The sequence below is a fragment of the Nylanderia fulva genome, unplaced genomic scaffold (genome assembly GCF_048542155.1).
Source record: "Nylanderia fulva isolate GAGA-0341 unplaced genomic scaffold, ASM4854215v1 Scaffold337, whole genome shotgun sequence".
NCBI classification, from domain to species: domain Eukaryota; kingdom Metazoa; phylum Arthropoda; class Insecta; order Hymenoptera; family Formicidae; genus Nylanderia; species Nylanderia fulva.
The window spans coordinates 74,750-98,793 of record NW_028190408.1 but is presented as its reverse complement, the minus strand read 5'-3'; the positions used below and the strand labels follow the sequence as shown (position 1 = coordinate 98,793).

At 30.8% G+C, this 24,044-nt stretch overlaps 2 protein-coding genes across 5 annotated transcripts in view; one reads left to right on the top strand and one right to left on the bottom strand.

Moving 5' to 3' along the window:
• The window catches only part of Pka-R2 (cAMP-dependent protein kinase type II regulatory subunit), a 26,023-nt gene extending 4,057 nt beyond the window's left edge, over positions 1–21,966 (top strand). Inside the window, exons 1-9 of one of the 3 annotated variants that reach the window (XM_029311556.2) lie at positions 448–688; positions 774–1,036; positions 3,124–3,215; positions 8,638–8,721; positions 9,554–9,660; positions 10,630–10,891; positions 11,187–11,345; positions 11,490–11,592; positions 12,864–21,966. In XM_029311556.2, coding sequence (XP_029167389.1) covers positions 1,000–1,036; positions 3,124–3,215; positions 8,638–8,721; positions 9,554–9,660; positions 10,630–10,891; positions 11,187–11,345; positions 11,490–11,592; positions 12,864–12,994 — 975 coding nt within the window. In that variant the 5' untranslated portion in view covers positions 448–688; positions 774–999 and the 3' untranslated portion in view covers positions 12,995–21,966. Of the gene's footprint in view, positions 1–447; positions 689–773; positions 1,037–3,123; positions 3,216–8,637; positions 8,722–9,553; positions 9,661–10,629; positions 10,892–11,186; positions 11,346–11,489; positions 11,593–12,863 lie in introns of those variants that run through there. The other 2 variants (XM_029311555.2, XM_029311553.2) reach the window with 2 other exon arrangements.
• Positions 21,248–24,044, bottom strand: LOC114937878 (transcription elongation factor, mitochondrial). 2 transcript variants are annotated; one of them, XM_029311552.2, is made up of 6 exons: positions 23,793–24,044; positions 23,412–23,557; positions 23,101–23,317; positions 22,868–23,014; positions 22,521–22,692; positions 21,248–22,177 (listed from the first exon to the last, which is right to left on the bottom strand). In XM_029311552.2, exons 1-6 carry the CDS (start codon positions 23,850–23,852, stop codon positions 21,861–21,863), a joined length of 1,059 nt encoding a protein of 352 aa, XP_029167385.2. In that variant the 5' UTR covers positions 23,853–24,044; the 3' UTR covers positions 21,248–21,860. The 2 variants fall into 2 exon arrangements, with proteins under 2 accessions (XP_029167385.2, XP_085341179.1); XM_085485053.1 differs by having other exon boundaries at positions 23,875–24,044.

Sequence of the window (24,044 nt, the reverse complement as noted above, 5' to 3'; positions counted from 1 at the left end):
CTCCGAGAGTCTGCGCGCCCGAGAGGTTTCCTCGCTTTCGGCAGTTTGGTCCAGCGCTTCTTAGCCGGCACAACACGAGCGCGTGTCGCGAAATATTCCCTCTCGAATTCCGATTTTTTGATCGAGATTTTCGCTTTTTTTTTTCTTTTATTTTACCATATTTTTCGCCTTTTTTATCCATTTTTTAAAATTTTTTCTTTGGGAAAAAAATAGTGACATCTCAAATGTCAATTTTTTTTCTCTTCGAGAAGATTGTTAATATTTTTTTTATTATTTAACTTCATTCTTTTTCGCGATTGTTATGTAATTTTAATTTTTTTTTTAATTTTCTCTTTGGGTAAAAAAATAGTGACATCTCACGCAAATGTCAATTTTTTTTCTCTTCGAGAAGATTGAGAATATTTTTTAATCATTAATTTTAATTAAATATATAAATTAATTTTAATTTTAATTAAAACGATCATTTAATTTCATCCTTTTTCGCGATCTTTATGCAATTTTAATTTTTTTTTAATTTTCTCTTCGGGAAAAAAATAAAGTGACATCTCACACAAATGTCACTTCTTTTCTCTTCGAGAAGATTGAGAATATTTGTTAACCATTAATTTTAATTAAATACATAAATTAAATTTTTAATTTAAATTTTAATTAAAACGATGATATGTTAGAACGTCGGGAGAAAAATGTCGTAAGAAATGAGTGTATAATGAATGTATTAATGAATATTGCGCGGAAAATTGTTTGTTTTTCATGCTTACACGGGTGTGTTTCAGAGAAACATTTATTTCGCGCCGGTGTTTCATGGTCGATTATTATTGTGATAAATTCGTGAGTCAGATGCGATAGGGATATCGCTTCTCTTCGATATATTTGACTTGTTTCGTGTCACAAGTGTGCGAAAAAAAAGTGTGCTACTGGGAGAAGTTTCACCTTCTTTCTTGAACTCTGTGTGTCTTCGTCTTTTTCTCTCTTCTTGTGTGTCTTCCTCATTTCTTCCAAATGTCGCTCTCCGTCATCGAGCCGCTGGATGATAAAGGTGCGAATATTTTAATTTTATCTACTCGAATATTATACAGGGTGTCCCGTGTCAACTTCGGAGATTCCTCGAAAATTCATCGAAAAATGTTTCACCAAAATTGTGGGATTTTTCGAGGAAGATGTCATCAATATTTCGAGATCTTAGATTATTTTTTTAATTCAGCACTTTTTTTATATGAATCGATTTCTCGTGATATTTGACGTAAAAAATTAGAATAGAATAACTGAGAAATGAATGATTTATGAGATATTTTATTCTGACACATTTGAATAAAAAATATGAAACATCTCGTAATATATTTATTTTTCGAGGAAGATGTCATAAATATTTTTATATTATTGTCATTTTTTTAATTCATCAATTTTCTTATATAAATCGATTTCTCATAATATTTGACGTAAAAAATTGTTCCTTGAGTAGAATAGCTGAACAATGAATTTATGAGATATTTTATTCTGACACATATTTTAACAAAAAAAAAATCTCGTAATATATTTATTTTTCGATGATCTTATCTTCATAATTTTCTGCGTAAAATAATGAGATAAATCAATTGGTGTAAGAAGAACACATAGTTATAAAAAAAAATGCAAATTGCAATTTTTTTTATCAGTTTAAGAATAAGTTTTTCTTGCACTATTTGATTTATATATATTTCAGTATTCTATATGCAAAAAATTATGAAGGTAAGATTATTTGAAAAATGAATATATTTTATAATTATTTTTATATTTTTACATTTTTTTAAATGTATAAAAAAATATCTAAATTATTTATTTTTCGATTATTCCAGTCTAACAATTTTTTACGCCAAATATGATGATTTAAAAATTTTAAAAATACCTTTCTCTAGAATAAGATAAGCTGTCTCCTTCGAAATCATATAATTTTTGTATGAAACCTTTTTTTAGTGGAAGCCTTAGTTTATGCAAAATAGCAAAGTTAAAATAGGATATCTTGTATAAGAACCCGAATAAACGCTTTTTCGACACTTAACTTTATTTATCTATGAAGAAAAATAAACGGACACAAAAATTGACAGAGTTTGTTCGCAAATTCGTGAATTCCACATTTATTAAGTAAAAGGAAGCCGCCATTTTTAAAATAACAGTTATTAAAGTTACATTATATATTTTTCCGTCTTTTGAACTTCTCTTCAAGCTTTTTTAATAAATCCAAAGAGAGGAGGAAAACGTAATAAACTTTTGCATCTCTCAAGATCATTCTACTTTTCCGATTTGTCTCTTTCATGTAAAATTATTATTTTTGATGTGTAACATAAGGGAAACTCTATATTACACATATATGACAGCGAAATAATATATTACACTTAGCGAAATAATACTATAATATATTATAAAATTAATCCGACAAATTTTGAAGGGAGAAATAAAACTTTGAAATAAACATTTTTTGTTAATATTAATTTTCTCTACAACATTTTAACAATAATATGAGTTTGTGACTTTTCAGTTTGTTATCTTTGTGTATTAAAATTAATGGATGAATTTTTAAGCGTTTACTGTAAAAAAGCGAATTTTTTTTTATATATTTGTTACGTTTTATTTATAGAGAAAAATAGTATTAATGAAAAATGTTTATTTCGAAGTCTTCTATCTCCCTTCAAAATTTGTGGGTCTAATTTTTTAATACCCCGTATACAAATATATTTTATGACGAAATAATGACATTTTGATATCAAGTTGTTGTCGCGAAAAAAAATTTATATTTATAAAAATACCTGAAATATCTGCGAAATTTTGAGATCGAAATAAATTTCAACTTGCGCGACTTCTCTCTCTCTCTCATAATTATCTCAGAAACCGGGAATTTACCGCAGTTAACGACTAAAACGAGCCAGCGCGTAACCTTTTGCATTTACATAATTGAGCGGCAGATAATTTTATTTTTTTGCTCTTGTATACGCGACGGGTTCTCAGAGATTCTCTTTTTTCCCTGCTCCCTCTTTCCTTCTCTCGGCAGCGTAATTATTCCAAGTTGCAAATTATCATTACGCCTAGTTCTCAAATTAATCGTGTTATAGATTTAGATTGAAATATGCGTCTCTTTTGCATTTTTTTTAGAGCCACCAGTCGGCCGATTCGCCTCCAGAAGGAAGAGCGTCTTCGCGGAGACGTACAATCCTGAAGATGACGAGGAAGATGAAGGCTTCAAGGTAATCATTCGTTAGAATATGTACACAGGGTGTATACTCCCTGGAAAAACTTGGAATTCTCAAGTAATTTTGTTCTTGAAAAATCCTGGAATTATCAGAATTTAATTTGAACTCGGGGAATTTTTTAAAAAATTGCCATTTTGATCTCAAAATATAGTTTTAAAGAATATCAAATGTATTAGTTTTATATAAAGTATATAGTAAAATATTTTTTATTATAATATAATACTATATTACATTATTATATTAAAAAAATACTTCATTTATGTTAAAAATTATGTATAACATAAACTTATTTCAAAATTGTATTCTAAATGTTATTTAAAATATTTATTAATTATTAATTTGTATTTTTATTGTTTCATTAATTATATTAAAAATATTTATTAATTTTACCTGGATATTTGAACAAATGTACTTAGAATTTATTTCTAAGATTTGAGTATACACCCTGATACGGGATGTTAAAAAAATTATAGGGGAAATTAGATTTTTTAAAATAAACATTTTTTGTTAATACTTATTTTTCTCTATGACGTTTTCAGTTTTTACGTCATATGGAAAGAAATAGAGTTTGTGACGTCAGACTCCTGGATCCTCGCCGCGGCTATGTTAGATTATGACGTCAGAGGAGAAAAAGCGCACGTCAAAAATTCTTAGATGCCATTTTTAAATACACTACTTCAGAGAGATGACTTATATTACCTCGAAAATTATTCTTTTTCTCTTGGTAGTCAATCAACAACTGTAAAATGCTCTAAGCAGCAAACTGACGTCATTAAATATCAAAATGACGTCATTTTGACGTTTAATGATTATTGATTGATTATAAAGGGAAAAGAATATTTTAAGAATGTGCAGAGTCATCTGAAATATCTTTTTATGTCGAAATGGCATCTAAGAATTTTTAATGTGTGCTTTCTCACCTCTGACGTCACAATCCAACATGGTCTCTACAAGGATCCAGAAACCTTAAATAATAAACCAACGTATAAGTGGAAAAATTAAATTGTGTTTTAATCTTGAACAAAAACATAAAAGTAATTAAAGTATTATAGTAAGCTCTTTACAGTAAAAGCTAAAAAATTCCTCCATTAATTTGAATACAAAGGTCACAAATTTATATCTCATATCATGTAGTATTAAAATTAAATTATATTTTCAATTCTTCTTTTTCCCTTTGAAGTTTGTCTAATTTTTTAACATCCTGTATATTATTATGGTTACTGTTTTTTTGCACGTTTTCGATAACGAGACAAATCTTTTGCAAAGCTACGAGACCTCCTGTCTCTTTATCTTTCGAGAAAAGAGGGAAAATACGACTTTATATACAGATGGCTGAACAAGATTATGAGTTGACTTAACAAGTTATGATTCACGACACATTTTGTTAATAATTGTTGAATCTGACTTACAATCTAATCAATTTGTTCCATTGCCTTGATATATTATTTATCCACAATCATTTTACTCGAAAAGCAGTGTTTTTCTCAATAAGAGTCGCTCACTTTGTTACATCGTCGTATCAAAGTCTTTCGTTGTGATCAGATATTAATATATTAATATATCGATCATTAATTATTTATTATTTATTATATATTTATATATATCTTATATTTATTATATATTATTTATTATACATATTTTATTATTTATGTACTATAATTTAATTATATATTATATATGTATTATTTATAATATATTAAATTATATAATTTAATGATATAATCGATATATTAATACATTTTTTTCAGCAACGAGAAACCTGCGGAAGTATACATTTTTATATGTTTACCATACTTAGAACCACCTGATTTTTGCGGAATCAACGAAAACCGATACACGAAAATACTTAATCGACGAAACGTCGCCGAAGTGTCACCAAAAAGAATGTGTTACATATGCAAGGATATCGAAATAACGAGAATTCAGTGAAGAAATAAGTAATCAAGCTGAAAGATGTATATTTATGTAAATCGATGGCGATTTCCTCATCGACAAGGTTCTTTTTTTTTATATACCAAGTTAATGTATTTTAATTTTAATTATATTTTCATAGAGAGAAAGAGAGAGAGAAAGAGCGAGACGATGCTGATGAATTTTCAAAAAACATATTTACGTCATACATATTAAACGTTGCATATATTTCTCGTTGATATTTCGCTGAAGAACGTCGGCTCGCGTCTTCGACAGAGGCGGTTTAGGTCTTTTTTTTTTTTTCGGTGTAGCGGCAGAAAATAGTCTCTCTCTCGTTACGAAACGTCGTCATACACCGCGCTGATATACGTGTGTACGCTTGTAAAGTAGTAGTAGAGGTATATAATATATCATAGTCTATTAAAGCATCGCATTCTCCGTCTCTCTCACTCTTTCTCGGCTCGCTGCCGCGCGAGTGACGAAACGCGAGCGAAGAGAGTTACTTTGCTCGGCGATGCGAGGCCGGCGATGTACCTTTGTGACGTCAGGTCGCGTGTTCGATAACCTGGACGTGATTTACATGTGTGTGTATGAATGTATGTGTGTGTGGCATCGCGTACGCCCGTGCACGTGAGCGCGCACCCGTGAATGAGGGAGAAAGGGGTGTTACATGTATATGTGTGTGTGTGTGTATGTATAGAGAGTGTAAGGTTTGCGAAGGGTCGGGTTTGACGAGAGAAAGAGAGAGAGAGAGAGAGAGAGTATTTTCACAAAGACAGAGCCCGGTGAATCCGATTATCGGCGCCCCGTGGTGGCTGGTTACACGAAGAGGAAAATCGGCGATCTCTCTCTCTCTCTCTCTCTCTCTCTCTTTCTATAGGCTTGCTAGGCCGACCGATCACATTTTCTCGCTACGTGCTACAACGAGACCAGGACAACAAGGCGTAGAAGAAACTGGGGCGACCTGCGTCTTTTTTAAAAGAGACTGCGACGGAAGATTCTACGCAAAATTACGCACGCAAGATTCTTAACTGCGTTTCACTTACGGAAAGTTATACTTACAGCAGGTTTTTTTATTGTTAGATTCCTCGGCCAGGAGGGTTTGAAATTTTGCGAGCGAAAAAGAAACTCCAGAGGGCCGAATACATTTTTCGAGACATTAATTTCTTCGGAGTTATAATAGATTTTTAGAACAACATAGGGATTTTAAATTTGCAATCATTTTATAATGATAGTAATAATTTTATCATTTTAACATATACGCGTCTCAACTACCTGGCTCTTGCCATTTTTTATCTCTTTGATTTAATAGAATCTGTAATAAAAATCTGAATAATTTTGAAGGCTCCTGGCTCCTCCTCGACCATGTTGGAATTGTGACGTCAGCGGCTAAAAGTTTTTAGATGGCATTTTGAAATAAAAAGATATTTCGACGAAACAGCTCTTCAGATAGCTTTAGCTCTGAAAATACCTCGAAAACCTCCTTTTTCCTTTATAATCAATCAACAATTGTAAAATGACTGTAATATGAGGCCCAATCAAAGAAAAAAAATAATTTTCGAGGTATTTTAAGAGTATTAAAGCCATGTGAAGTAGTATTTCATCGAAATAGCTTTTCATTAAAAAATGGCAAAATTCTCTCTGACATCATAATTTAATATGGGTGCTGTGAGGATCCAGGAGTCGAAGTTCGCAATAATTTTATAATAAATTAATAATAATAATCTTATAATAAAATAATGATGTTTAATATATATATAGAACTTATAACAAACAATAATTTTGAATTTTTTTTATAATAATAATTTTACAATTTTAAAATACACACGCGCCTTAACTGCTTGGCTCTTTTTGCCATATCATGTTACTTGAATTTAATAGAATTTTTATTCAGGGGACTGAGTTGAGAGCTCAGAAAAAAATCGATTCAAAATTCCGGCCGAGGAATCTTTGGTTGAAATATAACGGGATACTCCCCTGCTGACATGAAAAGATAATGCGACATCGTGCGAACGTGCTCGGCGAAATAACAACTTTACAGGTGACAGAGTCGGACCAAACAGCTGATCGGTGGCCTGAGCCACCGAGTCTTCAATCAACAATGCTCGCAGATGGGATACGTCCGCAATAGGAATGGAAGATGGATGGAGACAGAAAGAGAGAGAGGGAGAGAGAGAAGCGGTTCTCTACAAAATTGATCGCTTTTGTATTCAACAATTGCGACCGATAACGAAACAAAGCACTCGCCCGCTTGTGGAGAGGACTGATTACCCTACCTGGCGCGCGTGGCAGGAGTAAAGTTGTGTCGTGGCACAAGTCGGGAATAAAAAAAAATCTACTCTCACGGCTATGTATATATTCCTACTGAATCTACTCGCGTACTGTTCCACTTCGCGAGGGGAATGAAACGCTCCAAGTTTGTTTAGAGATAATTAATTTTAATATAGCAACGCTTGAAGGAGGGAGGAAGTGAAATTTTCAAATATAAATGCGCGGACGATGTAACGTAACATTTTCACTGGCCCCGGAACGAAAAGCGAATAAGTAGCTTCTCTGAAAAATGGAACCTTTTAACTAAAGTGCTGTTTTCCTACGTATGAAAAATTTATAGTGATTATTATGGGGACTATGTACGTTTCTGTATTATAGGGATTATGTCTCGTTTCTGTATACCTATGGATATTAAAATAGATGTTAGAGAGACGAATATGTGCGCAGAAAGATATTAAAATTAAAATTTCGACACACGCAAATGACGCGTAATTTTTGTAATTAACCGTTTCTGGTTACGACAAAAAAAAATAATAAACGTGTAGGTTCGACGTTTCCATAGTTGCCAATAATTAGAACGCAAAACTGCGTACATCGCTTGACAGTTCTCCAAACTTGATGTGCTTCATCTCCGAAATAATGTTGAGTGAAGAGAGGATGGGAGAGATATGTCAAAGTTCACTACACCAAGTATAATGTAAAAGCAATATCAGAGTTAAAGTATCGAATTTGCTCGCTGCTTTTAGAGAGAATTGAACTCTCATTTTCTTTTCCTTCTCTATCTCGCAAAATCTTATAAAATTAGTTTCTAAAGTCGAAAGTTCAAGAATTACTTAAAGGATAGATAGGTAACGTGGGACGATGAATATGGCAAATATATTGATACAGCCAATAATAATAAGAAAGTAACACAATGAAACTATAAACAATAATTTAAAATAAAAATAATTAGCGATAAAATAACTACAAACAATAATTCATGCGAGTAAATTATAATTATTATAAGCCTCGAGAAAGGAAAAACACTAGCTTTGAGAATGAAAACATCGTACATTTGCACGAGTTTTATTTATAGACTCATATATATATTATTGTGAAATACGTATTTTTCCTCATTATTAGTTGAGAGAGAGAGATCGTTTAAACACTTTGGATCATAGAGTAGTTTATTCTATATAAGCAGCGTTTAATCTTAAGCTGAACTTCGCATTCACATTCGGTTCATTGATTTCAGATGGTCCATCCAAAGAGCGACGAGCAGCGACAAAGGCTCAGCGAGAGCGTCAAGAACATACTTCTGTTTCGCGCTCTAGACGTGGTGAGTTAAACATCTGTGCTTTCATTAGACGTGGATCGCAAACAGGAATAGATATAACAGCGACTTACTTCGATATTCGCGCCAGCTCGGCGAGATACCAAGAAATCCACGAATAATCTCTTATTAGGAGCAATTGCTCTTGCCAACTCAGCACACTGTGTTTAAGATAATTATTTCTTTCATCATCGCTGATTTGTTCGAGCCAAATCAAATAATATCCGCGATCGTCACTTGACTATTAGATAATATTCAATAAAATTTGTGATACGAGACACGTAATTATTTAATATATATTTATGTTTTATTTATATTTAGATATTTTAATAGATGCTATATATTTTTTTATATTATATATATTTTTTAATTTATGCATATATATTTTTATTATTAAAAAAATATTACCATTTTATATATAATATTTATATTTTGTTATAATATAATATAAAATATATTATAAAAATATTTTATATTATGTATATAGAGAGATTTAATTATATCGAGATTGAAAATTCGCGAGGAAACGGGAGAAAAGAGGGGTCTGAAGATTTTCGAGCGAGTAAAAAATCAATGTTTTATATCATTTTAAGAATCTATCAACTATAAGTTATTGGTAAAGCGTGTCTCGTGAAATTTCTCTTTCGTAATATGTATATATAAACTGCACTTACGTATGCAGAGGCACGTATACATTATTGCCACGATATATATTCACGCGACACACTCCGTATTTGCAATTTTAAAACCGATACATATTTTAAATCCTGGTACGATGATAATATCCGTGTCTAAAGTGTGTATTTATACGTATAATAATAAAACCTTACTTTTGCAGGAACAAATGGCGGACGTACTTGACGCGATGTTCGAAAAAACCGTTCAACCGGGAGAATTTATTATCCGACAGGGCGACGATGGTGATAACTTTTATGTGATCGAGAGGTATAATACTTTTTCTTTATATATTACACTTAACGTATCGATAGGCTTCTCCCTTCAGCGGGAAGCTCCAATGAACCAAGATGAGATGCGCAGCTCACAGTCGCTCGATCGCGGGGCTCTTTTACTCTCTAGAGCTGAAAATATTCGAACAATCGTTCAATCAATAAATTATCTTATCATTCGATTGCACGCACAATTATTTTACGCGTAATTATTCAAGACAGACAGGGCCCAGCATCGAATACATGTCATATTTTGGTTCTTGTTTGTTTTCTTCAGATATTGTAGATTATGTTCTGCTGAACAAAAGATGTAATAGCCTCAAAGCTAAATATTGGATAGTTACTGAGTTACAGCCAGTCAAATAATACGCAGAGTCTAATTTTTTATATTTGACTGGTTATAAATCAGTAACTGTCTATTATTTTGAGTTTATTATATTTTTTGTTTAAATCATAAACTACAACATATGAGAAAACTAGGTGATCTTACCAAGATTCAATTTTATATGATTAGTGGAATTTTTGGAACCTATATAAAATCTTAGATAAAGTGGAATCTCAGTAAAATCAGCTGATTTTCTCACATATAATTTATGACTTGCCTGTAACTCAGCAACTGTTGAATATTTAGCTTCGAGGCTATTACATCTTTTGTTCAGCAAGTCATAAGCTACAAGATATGAGAAAACTAGCTGATCTTACCAAGATTCAATTTTATATGATTAGTAGGATTTTTTGAACCTATATAAAATTCTAGATGAACTTGAAGCCTAATAAAATCAGTTGATTTTCTCACATGTTGTAACTTATGACTTGCTGTAACTCAGTAATTGTCGAATATTTAGCTTCGAGGCTATTACATCTTTTGTTCAGCAAGTCATAAGCTACAACATGCGAAAAAAAGCAACCAATTCTGTCTTTTCTGTCCAAAATTCGCTTTTAATAACGTCTTTTGGTGCGTTTTTAGGGGAAAGTTCGACGTTTACGTGAAGGATCCCAACACGGCGACGGATAATCGGATTCACACTTACGATAATCGCGGCGCTTTCGGAGAACTGGCCCTCCTGTACAACATGCCCAGAGCGGCCACCGTCAAGGCCGTCACCCTCGGCACCCTCTGGGCCATGGACAGACAGACCTTCCGACGTATTCTCCTCAAATCCGCGTACAAGAAGCGCAAAATGTACGAAGCCCTTATCAATAAAGTGCCGATGTTGAAATCTCTCGAGGTAAGTATATTATTATTACGCTTCAATCGTTCATTCTTTTTTCTTTTTATCGATTATGTATGTTTGCGCTGTACATCTTAAGTAACTCTTTAGTCTTTTTCATATTCTAAGATTAAATACAATTATAAATTAATATTTTCATACAATGTATTAATATTATATATATTAATATAATTATAATTTTAATATTATAATTAATATTATAATTATAATATAATAAATTAATATAATTCTAAATTATTGTGTATCGCGCCCTCTAACGTCGGAAAATATAAACGTGAAACTTCTGTTTCAGCCTTACGAACGTATGAATCTAGCGGATGCTCTGGTACCGAAAATGTATTCCGACGGCCAGCAGATAATCAGGCAGGGCGACACCGCGGACGGGATGTACTTCGTCGAGGACGGCATCGTCAGGATCACTATACTCGGCGAGAACGGCCGTGAGATTGAGGTAGGTCATTTATTATTACGTTTATAATTCAGTTTTTCACTCACGGATCCGGGGCTACGTTTATTATATACGACTACGACTACTGGGAGCGCCAAGAAAATTTCTGTTTTCCTCACTTAACCCAGTACCTTTAATATCGCGCAGATTAATCGTGTTCCGGCTGGCGGTTATTTAGGCGAGCTGGCACTCGTGACGCATAAACCACGCGCCGCTTCGGCCTACGCTGTAGGGGATATCAAACTGGCATGTAAGTCTATTTCGTTTTATAGCCCACGACTTCTCGAATTGATAGGTAATCAATAACAGAGGCGTCAATAACGCATTTACGAAATATTGATATTTAAAGTAATATATTACTGTTATTATTAGATGTGTATCAAAGAGAGATATAGAGAGAGAGTGAGTCGCGATATTTCTTCTATGGATTCAAAACAAAGGTGTCTAAAATTTTGTAAAAAATTTCCGGAATTCCTTGAGAATTTCCTGATAAAATAAATATGTAAAACAAAAAGATAAAAAATATGAAACATAAATAATTTATTATAAACGTCTTCGAGGAATACTAATTTATTTTAATTAAATATTTTTTACTAATTTGTTGAAATTAATTAAATACTTCTGGAAAAACTTCGAAAACCTGGTATTTTTTCAGGGAATTTGATTGAGATTCAGATAATTTTTTAAACATTGACCTTTTGTTAATTTTATTCTTATTTAACATTTAACATTTAAAAACACATGTTTAACATATCTTGGCATTATTTAAGTTTTTATTAAAATTTCGTGATTTTTTCTGATTGATCAATTTATTTTTAATATCTCTCTCAAGATCTTATATAAATTTTAAATTTCATAGAAAATTGTTCAATTTTTTAATAGATAATATTTATATAAATTATTATTTCTTATTTATTTATTAAATAATTTAAATAAATTTATTTTTTGTTTTATATTTTTATTTTTATCAGAGAATTCTCATGGAATTTGATTAAAATTTAGGGAATTAAAGATAAATTGTCCTTTTGTTAATTTTATTCTTATTTAGCACTTAAGAAACATATGTCTAATGTATCGTGGCAAAATTTCAGTTTTTATTAAAACTTTGTGTGATTTTTTTATTGATAATCTATCTTTAATATTAAGATCTTATATAAATGATTTTTGTAGAAAATTATTCAATTTTTTAATAGATAATATTTAAATAAATTAATAATTTTTATTTATTTAATAAATAATTAAATAAAAATTTAATAAGTTAATTAATTTTAATAAATAATTTAAATAATTTAGTATTCCTTGAGACGTTTATAATAAATTTTTATTTTTACCAGAAAATTCTCGGTGAATCTGTTTTTACAAAATTTGAGGAGACGCCTTGTAAAATTTTCTATTTATATCAAACACACACACACGCGCGCGCGCGATTTTATAATATCGATCCTGCGCAAATAATAATAATAAATTAATTTCGTCTCTAAAGCGAGGGATTATTTGATTTATTTAAATCGTTGTTTACAGTTTTGGACGTTGAGGCTTTTGAGCGTTTGCTCGGCCCGTGTATGGAACTTATGAAACGTAATATTGACGATTACGAGGATCAGCTAGTCAAAATATTCGGCAGCAAAACCAACATCTCCGACATTCGATGAACTGTCTACGAGCAGAGACACAACGTCGTCGCTAAAGGACACGCGACATTTTCATAGAGTATATATATATACATAAATATAAATATATATATATATATATATATATATATATATATATATATATATAATGTATAACGAGCACAAAAGAGAGAACTTGTACCACCTACTTTTGAATCTCATCCCGCGTATATTTCGAGTATCGTCTCGAGGTCAACTGTTTCGTATGACTGTTCAACTTTAGACGTATACCGATTAAGATTCGTCGACGATATAGTTACCAAGTTTATACCTACGACACACATTGAACAAAACTATAGGCTGCTCGACTATACTCGACTATGTATAAACAATAACAGATATTTAATAACTATTCTCTAAGACTGTACTAGATCAAAAAAAGAGAGAAAGAGAGAGAGAAAGAGAGAGTACGTTAGTGCATTCTATTACTCGCTCGATCGTTTGCGAAATGAATATATCTTCATTTTATTATTATCAGTCTCGGCGAAAGATTGGAATATAATGCTTTGAGAGATCTAGGACAGCATTATATATATATATATATATATATATATATATATATATATATATTAAATACGCGTTATTATATTAATATTCTTATCCCTGGAATGGAACTTAACAGTTTTATCTCGATGTATTCAATCTATACAACTCGCGTGTAAATTCCTCCTCTTCTCGTCATTATTCATATTTTACAAGCAAATCGGCAGCTACATTTAATGAGACATAAGCAGGAGTTTGTAATATTCGAAATTGAATGCTCTTCTTCTTCTCTCTGGCGAAGATGGATTACAGAAGAAAAAAACGACCATATTAGTGATCGCATTAGTGACACGAGTTTTGTAAAAAGTTTCTATGAGATACCCACATATGCATATCACTCCTTTTTGAAGATAATGAAAGTAACATTGCCATATTAAACTTGAATAATAAACGTGAACGATATAATATCCTTTGATACGTGATCTATTTAAGAACATAATATCTTAATGAAGAAAAAAATATCAAGTTAGACAATCAAGATTTTATCTATCATTTCCAACGAGTATTAACACGCACTCTCTTTGTGAATAAAAAATTACGCACATGTACATGCACGAACAAACATCGCACATAAAACACGCATATTGTAGTAAAATTATTTTTAAGCGCAACATTTAATCCATAATATTTTTATTTTATTTTTAAATAAATTTATGAGTTTTTTATTAATTTTATATATATTATGTTGAAAACAAGATACACACACATTTAAAATTTATTGCAACTTTATATAGAATTATTTATGATTAAATTAGCGTGTATCGCACACACAGATAAATAATTTCCCACTCGAAATAATACCAATTATTTTTTAAATTGCAGATTAATTTTTTTTTAATGAAAAAAGACCGGCGTTGATTACGACGTATGACATTTTTATTCCAAAACTTCTATAATACAGATAAAAATTTAAAAAATAAAAAATTGAGAAGAGTATTGATTTATATATCCGCTTTTTTATGAAGAGATAAAGATTAATAAATGCCAGAATCTTATAAAATGCATTCTATTTCGGATATAGAGCACTCGCAAAATGCATATAGGGAAATCCAGGACTAGCGAGCCTTAAGATTGGCTTAAATGCGCGGATGCAAAGCGAATATACTTTAGCATAATAAAACATATATTTGAGCATACGTACAAAATGATAAATATAAAAGATACTCTTTATAATACAAATGTAAATGCGAAATAAGAGAGAGAGAGAGAGGAAAGATAAGATTCTTTAATTGCTTTTTACTTACATGTATTAAGGCTCTTGGATCCTCGCCGCGGCTATGTCAGATCGTGACGTCAGAAACGAGAAAATACACGTCGAAAATTCTCAGATGCTGTTTTTAACAAAATTTGAAACAAAAAGTTCTTTTGAAATGGCATCTAAGAATTTGTTCTCTGACGTCACAATCTGACACGATCGGAGCCTTAATGTATGTCTATCATTTGCAAAAGATTATGCAAATTTAGATGAATAAAGAGACCGCGCGTTTAACCCGAGCGTTAAATTCAATGTGTCTTGCCGATAAATCGTGGTAACTCGAGGATCGATTGTACGAGAATCCGTCAACTTATTTTTATTACGTGTGTATGATAAATGCGTTATACATGTATGATATATACGTCTATCATCGATAAATAAGAGTCCAGTCGAGAAACGGATTCGCTTATTGTACGAATAAGAGTTGCGAATGTGCTAGTCACTTTTTTTTAATGATTGTGCTATTATCCCGCCCATTCTTCTTGCGACAATTTAATGCTCGATCAGGAGAAGTAGAGGAAAGAGAAGATACGTTTTATTATATATATGATAAATCGTGTATATTTACTACGTGACTGAGAAACTCGACGAAGCGAAAGAGCTTTTTAAATAATATCACAATCGTGCGAGGGAGTAAGGGGAGACTAGTATGAGAGTGAAATAGAGAGAAGGTAGCATAGGAATTGTTAACAACAATTTTGTTACCAATTATCCTTTTGTTTATGCACTTACGACGTTTTGCATCGTTCTAATTTTTTTTCGTGCGCAAAAACTTTTCTTATCAAGAGTTTAATTGATAATAGTTGAGCGAGTTAAATGAATTGACTGGAAACGTCGTTGATAATCTGGAGTAAATTTACACTTTAACACTTTAGCAATTAAAAAAGTTTCTTTCTTCTTTGTTAGCATCTTTAGTCTTCCACTGTGTATCTCCAGACTGTGATATTATTTTCGACTGAGTATTTCATTCCCCTTCTTGTAGTTTTTCCTACAAGAGGAATAAAAAAAGAATATTGTAATTGTTATCGAATTCGTGGTACATCAAACTTGAGGTGAATTTATTTGAAACGAACCAAACCAACGTATCTCTTGTATAATGTAACAAGTGCGACAGAGATTTCAATGGATTCGCGACTTCGATTAATTATTGTTGAACACGTGGAGCTCTAGACGTTTATCGCGCAAAAGAGAAGCAACAAAAATAATAATAATAATTCGCATATATTGAATAAACTCGCGTAAGTACTTACTTATGTTAGCTTACATTCGATGAATTAAATGTAAAGCGTTAAAAGAGTTAGAAAGTCTGTCCAGTTCACATTACGCTGTGTGTATCTATCATGTGATTTGTCCTATGTGTTGCGTGTTGCCTTTTCACGTGCGAGTGCGAATGTGGAATGACGATCGAGCCAGTAATTTGTTAATTTATGTTATTATTATATCGATAGTTTACACTCTCCGATAGTTGTATAATTCATGTTATCGTCATTAAAGATATATATATAATGCAATATATATATATACATATATATATATATCGAAATATGTCCTATGGATAAATATCGTAACAGTAGTATGCCTTACTGTGCCGCGCACTGAATCTTCGCCTTTTTACTTCCTAAAGAGGGGAAGATCTACGGAGGAAATCGAAGATAGATAGATTTTGTTGTATATCCGCGATTTATACTGCTGGATAAAATGATTGAAAAAAGACGTCTTACTAAAAGACAAATATATAGGATTTTGGCTCTAATTTTTTTCCAAATGTTGTAACTTATGTACTGTCAAATAAAAGATGTAATAGCCTTAAAGCTAAATTTGACTGGCTATTAATCAATAACTGTCTATTTTTGTTCAATATAAGTTACAACTTAAGCTATAGCATATGAAAAAAAACAGCCAATTCTTTCAAAAGCTAAAATCCTATGTATTTGATGTGGGATCCTTTCATTAGCTTCGTTTAAATCAGTTACATTATTTAGTGTATGTGAATGAATTATTTCGGTATGAATGTCTCGTAATATAAGTTTGTGTTGTAGGAATTTTTGCAATGTCTTATCTTCAAACAGCAGTGTATTAGTCATGTATTCACATGTGCTACATCCAGTAATGGGCATTCAAATTTTCCCTCTTGCAAGTCTTCAAGCAATCGAATCAATATATATATATATATATATATATATATGTCAATTTCGAATTATTTCGAATATTATTGGATATTAGAAATTTTTATTAATCTTGACATCTCGAAGAATCTTTTAATATGAATTGTGCATCAATATTTGAACGAGTATATTTTTCTATTGCAAGTATTATAAATTATTGTATTATTATATTATTAATTAAATTGTGTTCTTAGCATAAGTTATTGTTATATATTGTTACACACAAAAAGAATATATCGAGAAGCCTTTTAAAATGAGATCTTGCAGTCGTTGCTCATCAAAATGATTTCAAGATTTTTCAATAATATTTAAAACGATTCGAAATGTTTTCGTTTTGCAATAATTGATTTGTCTCTGCCCATCGCTAAATTAATGTAATTCTAGTCCAAAGTGACATAATAGAGAAATGTTTCCGACCAAGTAGCCATGTATCGAAGAGTATCAGAGAGTCGATAATGGATCGCGGTTTTATTTTATTAGTAACACTTGTTCAGTTTATGCTTTCCTTTACGTGCAATAATGTATTTCTTCAATACGTTTGATTAAATGTAGCGTTCTTAGCGACATGTATCGTCAATGTTATTGTGCACTTTGCATCGGACCAATTTCAAAGAGCAATTGCGAACTTGCCGAGTATATTTCCCTCTTTCCGCTCTAATATTCTTTCATCGTGTAGCTTTAGCACATATCGTGAATTCTTCCTGTTGTATCGAGTTATTCTAGAATGTGTTACGTTCTAATAACTTTACTGCCCCCGTAGAGCGTGTGTGAGTCCAAACAATTGGGATGATTTTGAAGATACATTCTCTCTCCACGCACAGACGCGTAAAGTTTGTAGGAATGTAGTGTGTCCTAATTAAAAGAAGCAATACGAGTCTCGAAACTCGATTGCGTGCCGACAATCGTCCGGTGTCGTCGTCCGAGAAACGCTTGTACGAAAGTATAATCTTGCGGTAGTCTTATTATATACACTTATATTTTATCTCCTTTCTTTAGACTGTAAATCTCTCGTCATCTTGGTGCACTTTTTCCCCATACTTGAATGAATGCTATGGTGAATTAACTATTATTATTGTAGTATATTTCCTTGCGGAGAAACAAAATTGTGTGCTTCTCTAGATTTCTCCAGAATCCGTTGACATAAATTATTTATTGCGGATACACATTATTATTATGTGCAGTTGGAACAGAACGGAAGGAAAGAGTATACAGTTACGGGAAATTGGGACGTTCAAAGGCCCAGAAATATATACATATATTATATACATATATGTGTGTCTCTTTAGTTGTGTGTTCCCATTTTTTCATTATAATCTTCGAACCAAAGTATGATAAAGAGAAATCTCTCTCTGATTGTATTGTAAATGTTGAATAAATTTAGAATATATAATTATAATTAGCCTTATCAAATATGTGTCTGTATACACATGTTGCTCGAAGCGTGACTCCTATTATTATTATTATATAGCGGATATAACATCAAATTGTCAGACTCTTTATGTTTTATTAGTGATGTGAAAAATCTCCCAAGTTATTGGAATCTCTCGATTTTGTTTTCGAAATTAATTATACGTATTAAAATTGTTAAGTATTCATATTTTTGACACGCACAGTTGACGTGTCAAAAATTTTTACATCTTTGGAGAAGAAAAAAAAAATATATATATATATATATACGTAGTTTTATTTAACAAAATGTCGTAAATAATTTGTTTTGCATTACATTGTCGGTTAATACGGCCCTTCCCCGAACTGTATATTTAAACAATAGATTTTATACATAATGCATGCAATAGGAACGTTTCTATAGTTATTATAACAGAGTGTTGTAAATTATACGAATTAGTAATGTACGTACTTAATGCCCCTCGTTTTGCAATGTGTTATAGTATTGTATAATGAAATATGCACACACACACACACACACACACATATATATATATATAGGGTGTTTCATATATGTAGATGGAAGAATCCAAACTGTTGCTACTATTTCTTGTCAAAATTTAAACATCTCTTTCTCCTCTGGCACAATTTCCGAATATGTATTTATCTATATGAAATACCCTGTATGCGTATAGTATATATAATATATATGATTGTTAGGTATATAGTGTATATACTTAATGCAAATATATACATGTATATGGATATTACACATTAGGTATATATACACGTATACATATATATATATATATATATATATATATATATATATATATATATACACATAAAATATCAGTATATATATGTCGACACTCGTTTCCAGCTGGTCTGATCGGGTATCATTCTAATAATTATATAAATTGTGTTAAAAAGAAAAAATCTGGCGGCGATGCGATTCAAAATGCAGACGGATCGATTTATTGTACGATATGATACGATTGCAGATTGTATGTCCATATATAATTTGTTAATATAAATATCAAGAGGTAAATAGATTTTACTAAAGATTTTCTGCATGCTCTGTGAATGCAGCACGAGTTTACCTACGTACAATATTATACATAAATATAATCCGGAGAATAATATATATATATATATATATATATAATCGAAGGACGAAGGGTATATAAATTAAAAACGGAGTATTTGCGCACGCTTTGTAACATAAATCTGTAAGATGCGCGATCACATGTCGTCCATGCGTCTTTTCCTCTCTTTTTTTTAAGAATATAGAATTCATTTATACAAAATAAATTCCACGCCGCATAGATAATGCTTGTAATAATATGCGTAATTATATGAGGCAAGAGAGCAATCGATAATGAACTGGAAATTAGAGGTACACGTGTTCTTTTTTTTACATGCCTGGAATTTAACGATACTTGACAGTTTGACAATTTTGTAGATCATTTTTCTGATCGTCACACATTGATTGGCATGCAGATTCTCGCAAACAGATATATTCTCGTCTTATACAGATCCCATTTTAGTCGATCAATCTCCACAATTTTTTTATTTTTCATTGTACGACAAAATGTTTTAGACAAAAATTGCTTTATTTAAAGGGAGACGGATGGTACTATTTATTTTTTTAAAGAGCACTTTTTAAGGTCAGTTGAAGGTCAATTGTTTTTTTTTAAATGGAACTACTTTTTTTATAATAAATCGATTTCTCGCAATACTTACTATAAAAAGTTGCGAAGAATCAATTTATATAAAAAAATATAGCGATTAAATAAACAAATGACCTTTAAATGACCTTAAAAAGCCCTTTTTAGAAAAGTTTATAGCATCCACCTTCTGTCCTCCTCAAATCAAACAATTTTTGTCTGAAACAATTTGTTATACAATCAAAAATGAAAAAGTTTTTGCGGGTGATCGATTGAAATGAGACACCCCAATAATTCCCTATAATCACTTATTAATCAAAAACTCTTGGAAAATTTTAATTTAAACGATTATTAATAATCGTATAAATTCTTTCTTATGAATATATCTAAATATATTTTTCTTATAATCTTCTGCTCGATAAGGAATTGACAAAAAAAATAAATTCCTGGTGGCAAAATACATATCTCTACACGTGCAATAACAAATATACTGGTTTTGGTGCGCGCAGCCTTTACCGAAACGTCAGAATTAATCGAATAATCTTGTTCGTACATAACAAATGATGTAATTATTACTACTCATTTTTTCTCATACACAGGATGTCGTAGAAAATTGGACGCTGTTTTAAAAACAGCAATGCGTTCCATTTACAAAGAGAACTAAATTAAGTCACAATAATCCTCCCCAGTGCAATCTGTTGTATACATCTTTTTTTTTCATAATTCACATTTTAAACAGTTTCCAAATTTTTTTCTACGACATCCTTACGTGGACACGTCTCGTCGCGTATAAGCTTAACTCGGATACGTTCATGTACGTATTTTCGTGATGGAGCCTAAGCGCGGTTGTAAACCAAAGTCAAGTCTCAGATACATAGAATGAAAAATAAAGATTTGGTGTGTTTCCCTTTACGCTTGATCACCATTTTCGTACACAAGTATACATTTTCTTTTTTTTTTTTCTTAACACATTGCAGTATCACTGCCCGATTAAAAAAGTAGTAGCGCTTATATAAATGTCTCCCGTAACTGTATCTCAAGAGTCGTTATTAGAATATTATGTGAATATATTTCAGCACGAGAAATATTCTGTACAATAGAAAATATAGGTACAGAATACACGAAGATGTATATTTCATTTCACCGAGAAGCTTTATCGGCTCGAGCTCATCGTTTTGCTCTCGTATACTTGCTCGATAGTTTTTTGCAAACGTCGTCCGGATAATTCTATTTTTGTCGCAAAAATATCTTATACGAGATAAACGAGTTTGTATCCGAGCAGCGAGCAACAATACAATACGTACTTGGAAATAAATAGATAGCATAATGAAACGTGACGATATAATAAATGAATGGATCTGTACAGAAAGAAAAGTCTCTATAATATTTATATATTATTCTTATTGATAATTCTCGCAATTTCGTAAATCATTTTAATTACTTTCACGAAATACAACATTCGCGAGTATATGGAATATTACGAGAATTATCAATTCCTTCTATCATTTAGAAAATTTCCAAAATGGTCCAAATCATATATTGAAGTTTATAAATATATAAATACTCTATTAAAGATCCTTTATGTTATCTATTTGTATATCTTGGATAACTTGAAGTGTCAAGATATTTTTGACATAATACAATAATGATACAAATGTTATCGATAACGTCGGATCTACTTTTCTTTTTAGATTCAAAATTACAAAAATATATATTTCAGCTGTTATATGTATAACGATAATATATAACATCAATTTCTAAAATAAATTCATCGATAATATTAATATCATTCTCTTCTTGGCATTATTAGATAATGATAAACAATGACTTTATATATCACTACGAACGATCATATCAGTTCTTTGATGTACAACCAATTCTAGAAAAGCTAATGCTATCAATAAAGACCAACTGACTTGCTCTTGATAGATAGAATTTTGCGCGTTGTACATGTTTTTTAATTCCGTATTTATCAATACGCTCGGCAGCCGTTCTTTGGTCTTCATCATTCCGTCACTCTCCTGCAGTAATTTGTTCATCGTGTATTTTGTAGCTACAGCTTCGTCACCAATTTCAAGTCCGTAGATTTTTGGTAAAATACGCTGGCGCAGTATAAATACCTTGCTAGTTATAAACTCTGTGGTACCTGAAAAATTTATAATCATGCTTTTACGTTGGTTCTTTCCTTTAAAATTTTTATATGAAATGTTATTATAATACTAGAATAATAAGGATTATTTTTTTCGACTTTATAATTATAAATGTAACTTTATTTATTTTAAGACTAGACTCTATCTCTTTTTAATCATTAAACTTATATTTTTAAACACAATGATTAATATAAATTAAGAGAAAAAATTCTCTTATTATTCAGTAATCATTTTCCTTTATGTAAAAAGAAGAAAATTATTTCTTCTTCCTTCGATAATCATGAATGTTAATTTCTCTAGTATTAATATAACTTTCTGTGTACAAAACAATTTTCATACTGTTAAATTTAATATTTGATGTTGCCAGGTATGACAGAATGATACCAGTTATCACAGATTCTTGTACATAAACTTGATAAAGTGGGCTGTCCTTGTGATAGCCCATTTTACTAACAATTTCTTGCATTATATATCGATCAGCTTTTGGTAATTTTGCAGCTATTGGTAACGTCTAAAAAAAATAAAAATACAGCTGACAATTCTGGTCAATTCGAGATCTTGAAAACATTAGATATTTTTGATTAAGTTTATAATGGGAAACTTGAAAAACACAAAAATAATTAAATTATTATTATTATATAACAAATTTAGAATTGTGTTTGTAATTTTTTGGTGCGATTACTTACTATTTGTAGTAAAGAATGAATATTCACTTTCAACCTACTTTGTGGAAAGCACTTGTAATCCCATTCTAATACTTGGCAATCTCGATTTAACAATGACCAACTTATCATATCTGGTCCTATGTATATACCTAATACTGTATTGACATCCTGCAATATTTCTTACGATACAGAAATAACAGAGGAAAGATACATTTAATTTAAAAATTATGTCTGATTTCTTGTTAAGTGCGAACCTTCTGAGTAGTAGTAGGTTTCGGTGTTAGAACTAAGCCTCGTGTAATTTTTTTAGAACCTGTCTTCTTCTTGCCACATATGATCGACTTGTAGAACTTGTACAAACATTTGTCATTCATTCCCTTAACTTGTAATAAATCCTCCAGAGACTTATAAGGCCCATTATTTGTCCGATGGCATTCCAAATTCTGCGCACGCTTCTTAGTTATGGAATACCTTGACATAAATATAATTTCAACGATAAAAAGTGTATAATCAAAAATTGATTTTGCGAAATACGACATTATTCTTATACGAATAATTAACTCACTGCAATAGATCTTCTGTGCTTTTACCATTTATTACTTCGAGTATCTTCTCTTTATCTTCTAACGATAGAAGATCTGCAGTCACAGCATCGGTACACATATTGTTTATTTTCAGAGCCATCGCACTTGATCTCCAATATTTGCATACCTGTAAATTAAAATAAATAAATTAAAATAATAAATAAAAAATAAGGGAAATATTAAAAATTTGTTATATTTGAAATAATATATAATATATATAAAACAGAAAAAATGTAGGGCAAATTTTATGTAATAATTTTTAATTACAAAGTTTATCATTGTATTTATATAAAAGTTAACCTCTACAGTTACATATTTTTTTTTCTCTCTCTCTCTCTTATTATATAATGCAAGAAATTTACCTCCAATTTTTGGGTCTTAACAATAGTATTAAATAACTTTTTTAACATTATATTCCACATTCTATTTATTACAAAAAATTACACGTGAAAAAGCGATGTATCCCCTTCACGATACGCCGGTGATTATGAAGTCTGACGACGTCGTAAAATATATTAATTATAAATCATTAATTCCGCATGTCTGATAATTTTTAATTTATTTAAAATGCATTATAAAAAGAAAAATTCACATATTAAAAAAAATTATATAAA

What these genes read in the sequence shown, in the direction of transcription:
- LOC114937878 (XM_029311552.2), bottom strand. Translation starts at nt 23,852, where the DNA reads ATGTGGAATATAATGTTAAAAAAGTTATTTAATACTATTGTTAAGACC. An exon ending in TTAAGACCCAAAAATTGGAG is followed by an intron (nt 23,558 to 23,792) that starts GTAAATTTCTTG and finishes TTTAATTTACAG; the next exon opens with GTATGCAAATATTGGAGATC. An exon ending in TTCATTCTTTACTACAAATA is followed by an intron (nt 22,693 to 22,867) that starts GTAAGTAATCGC and finishes TATTTTTTTTAG; the next exon opens with ACGTTACCAATAGCTGCAAA.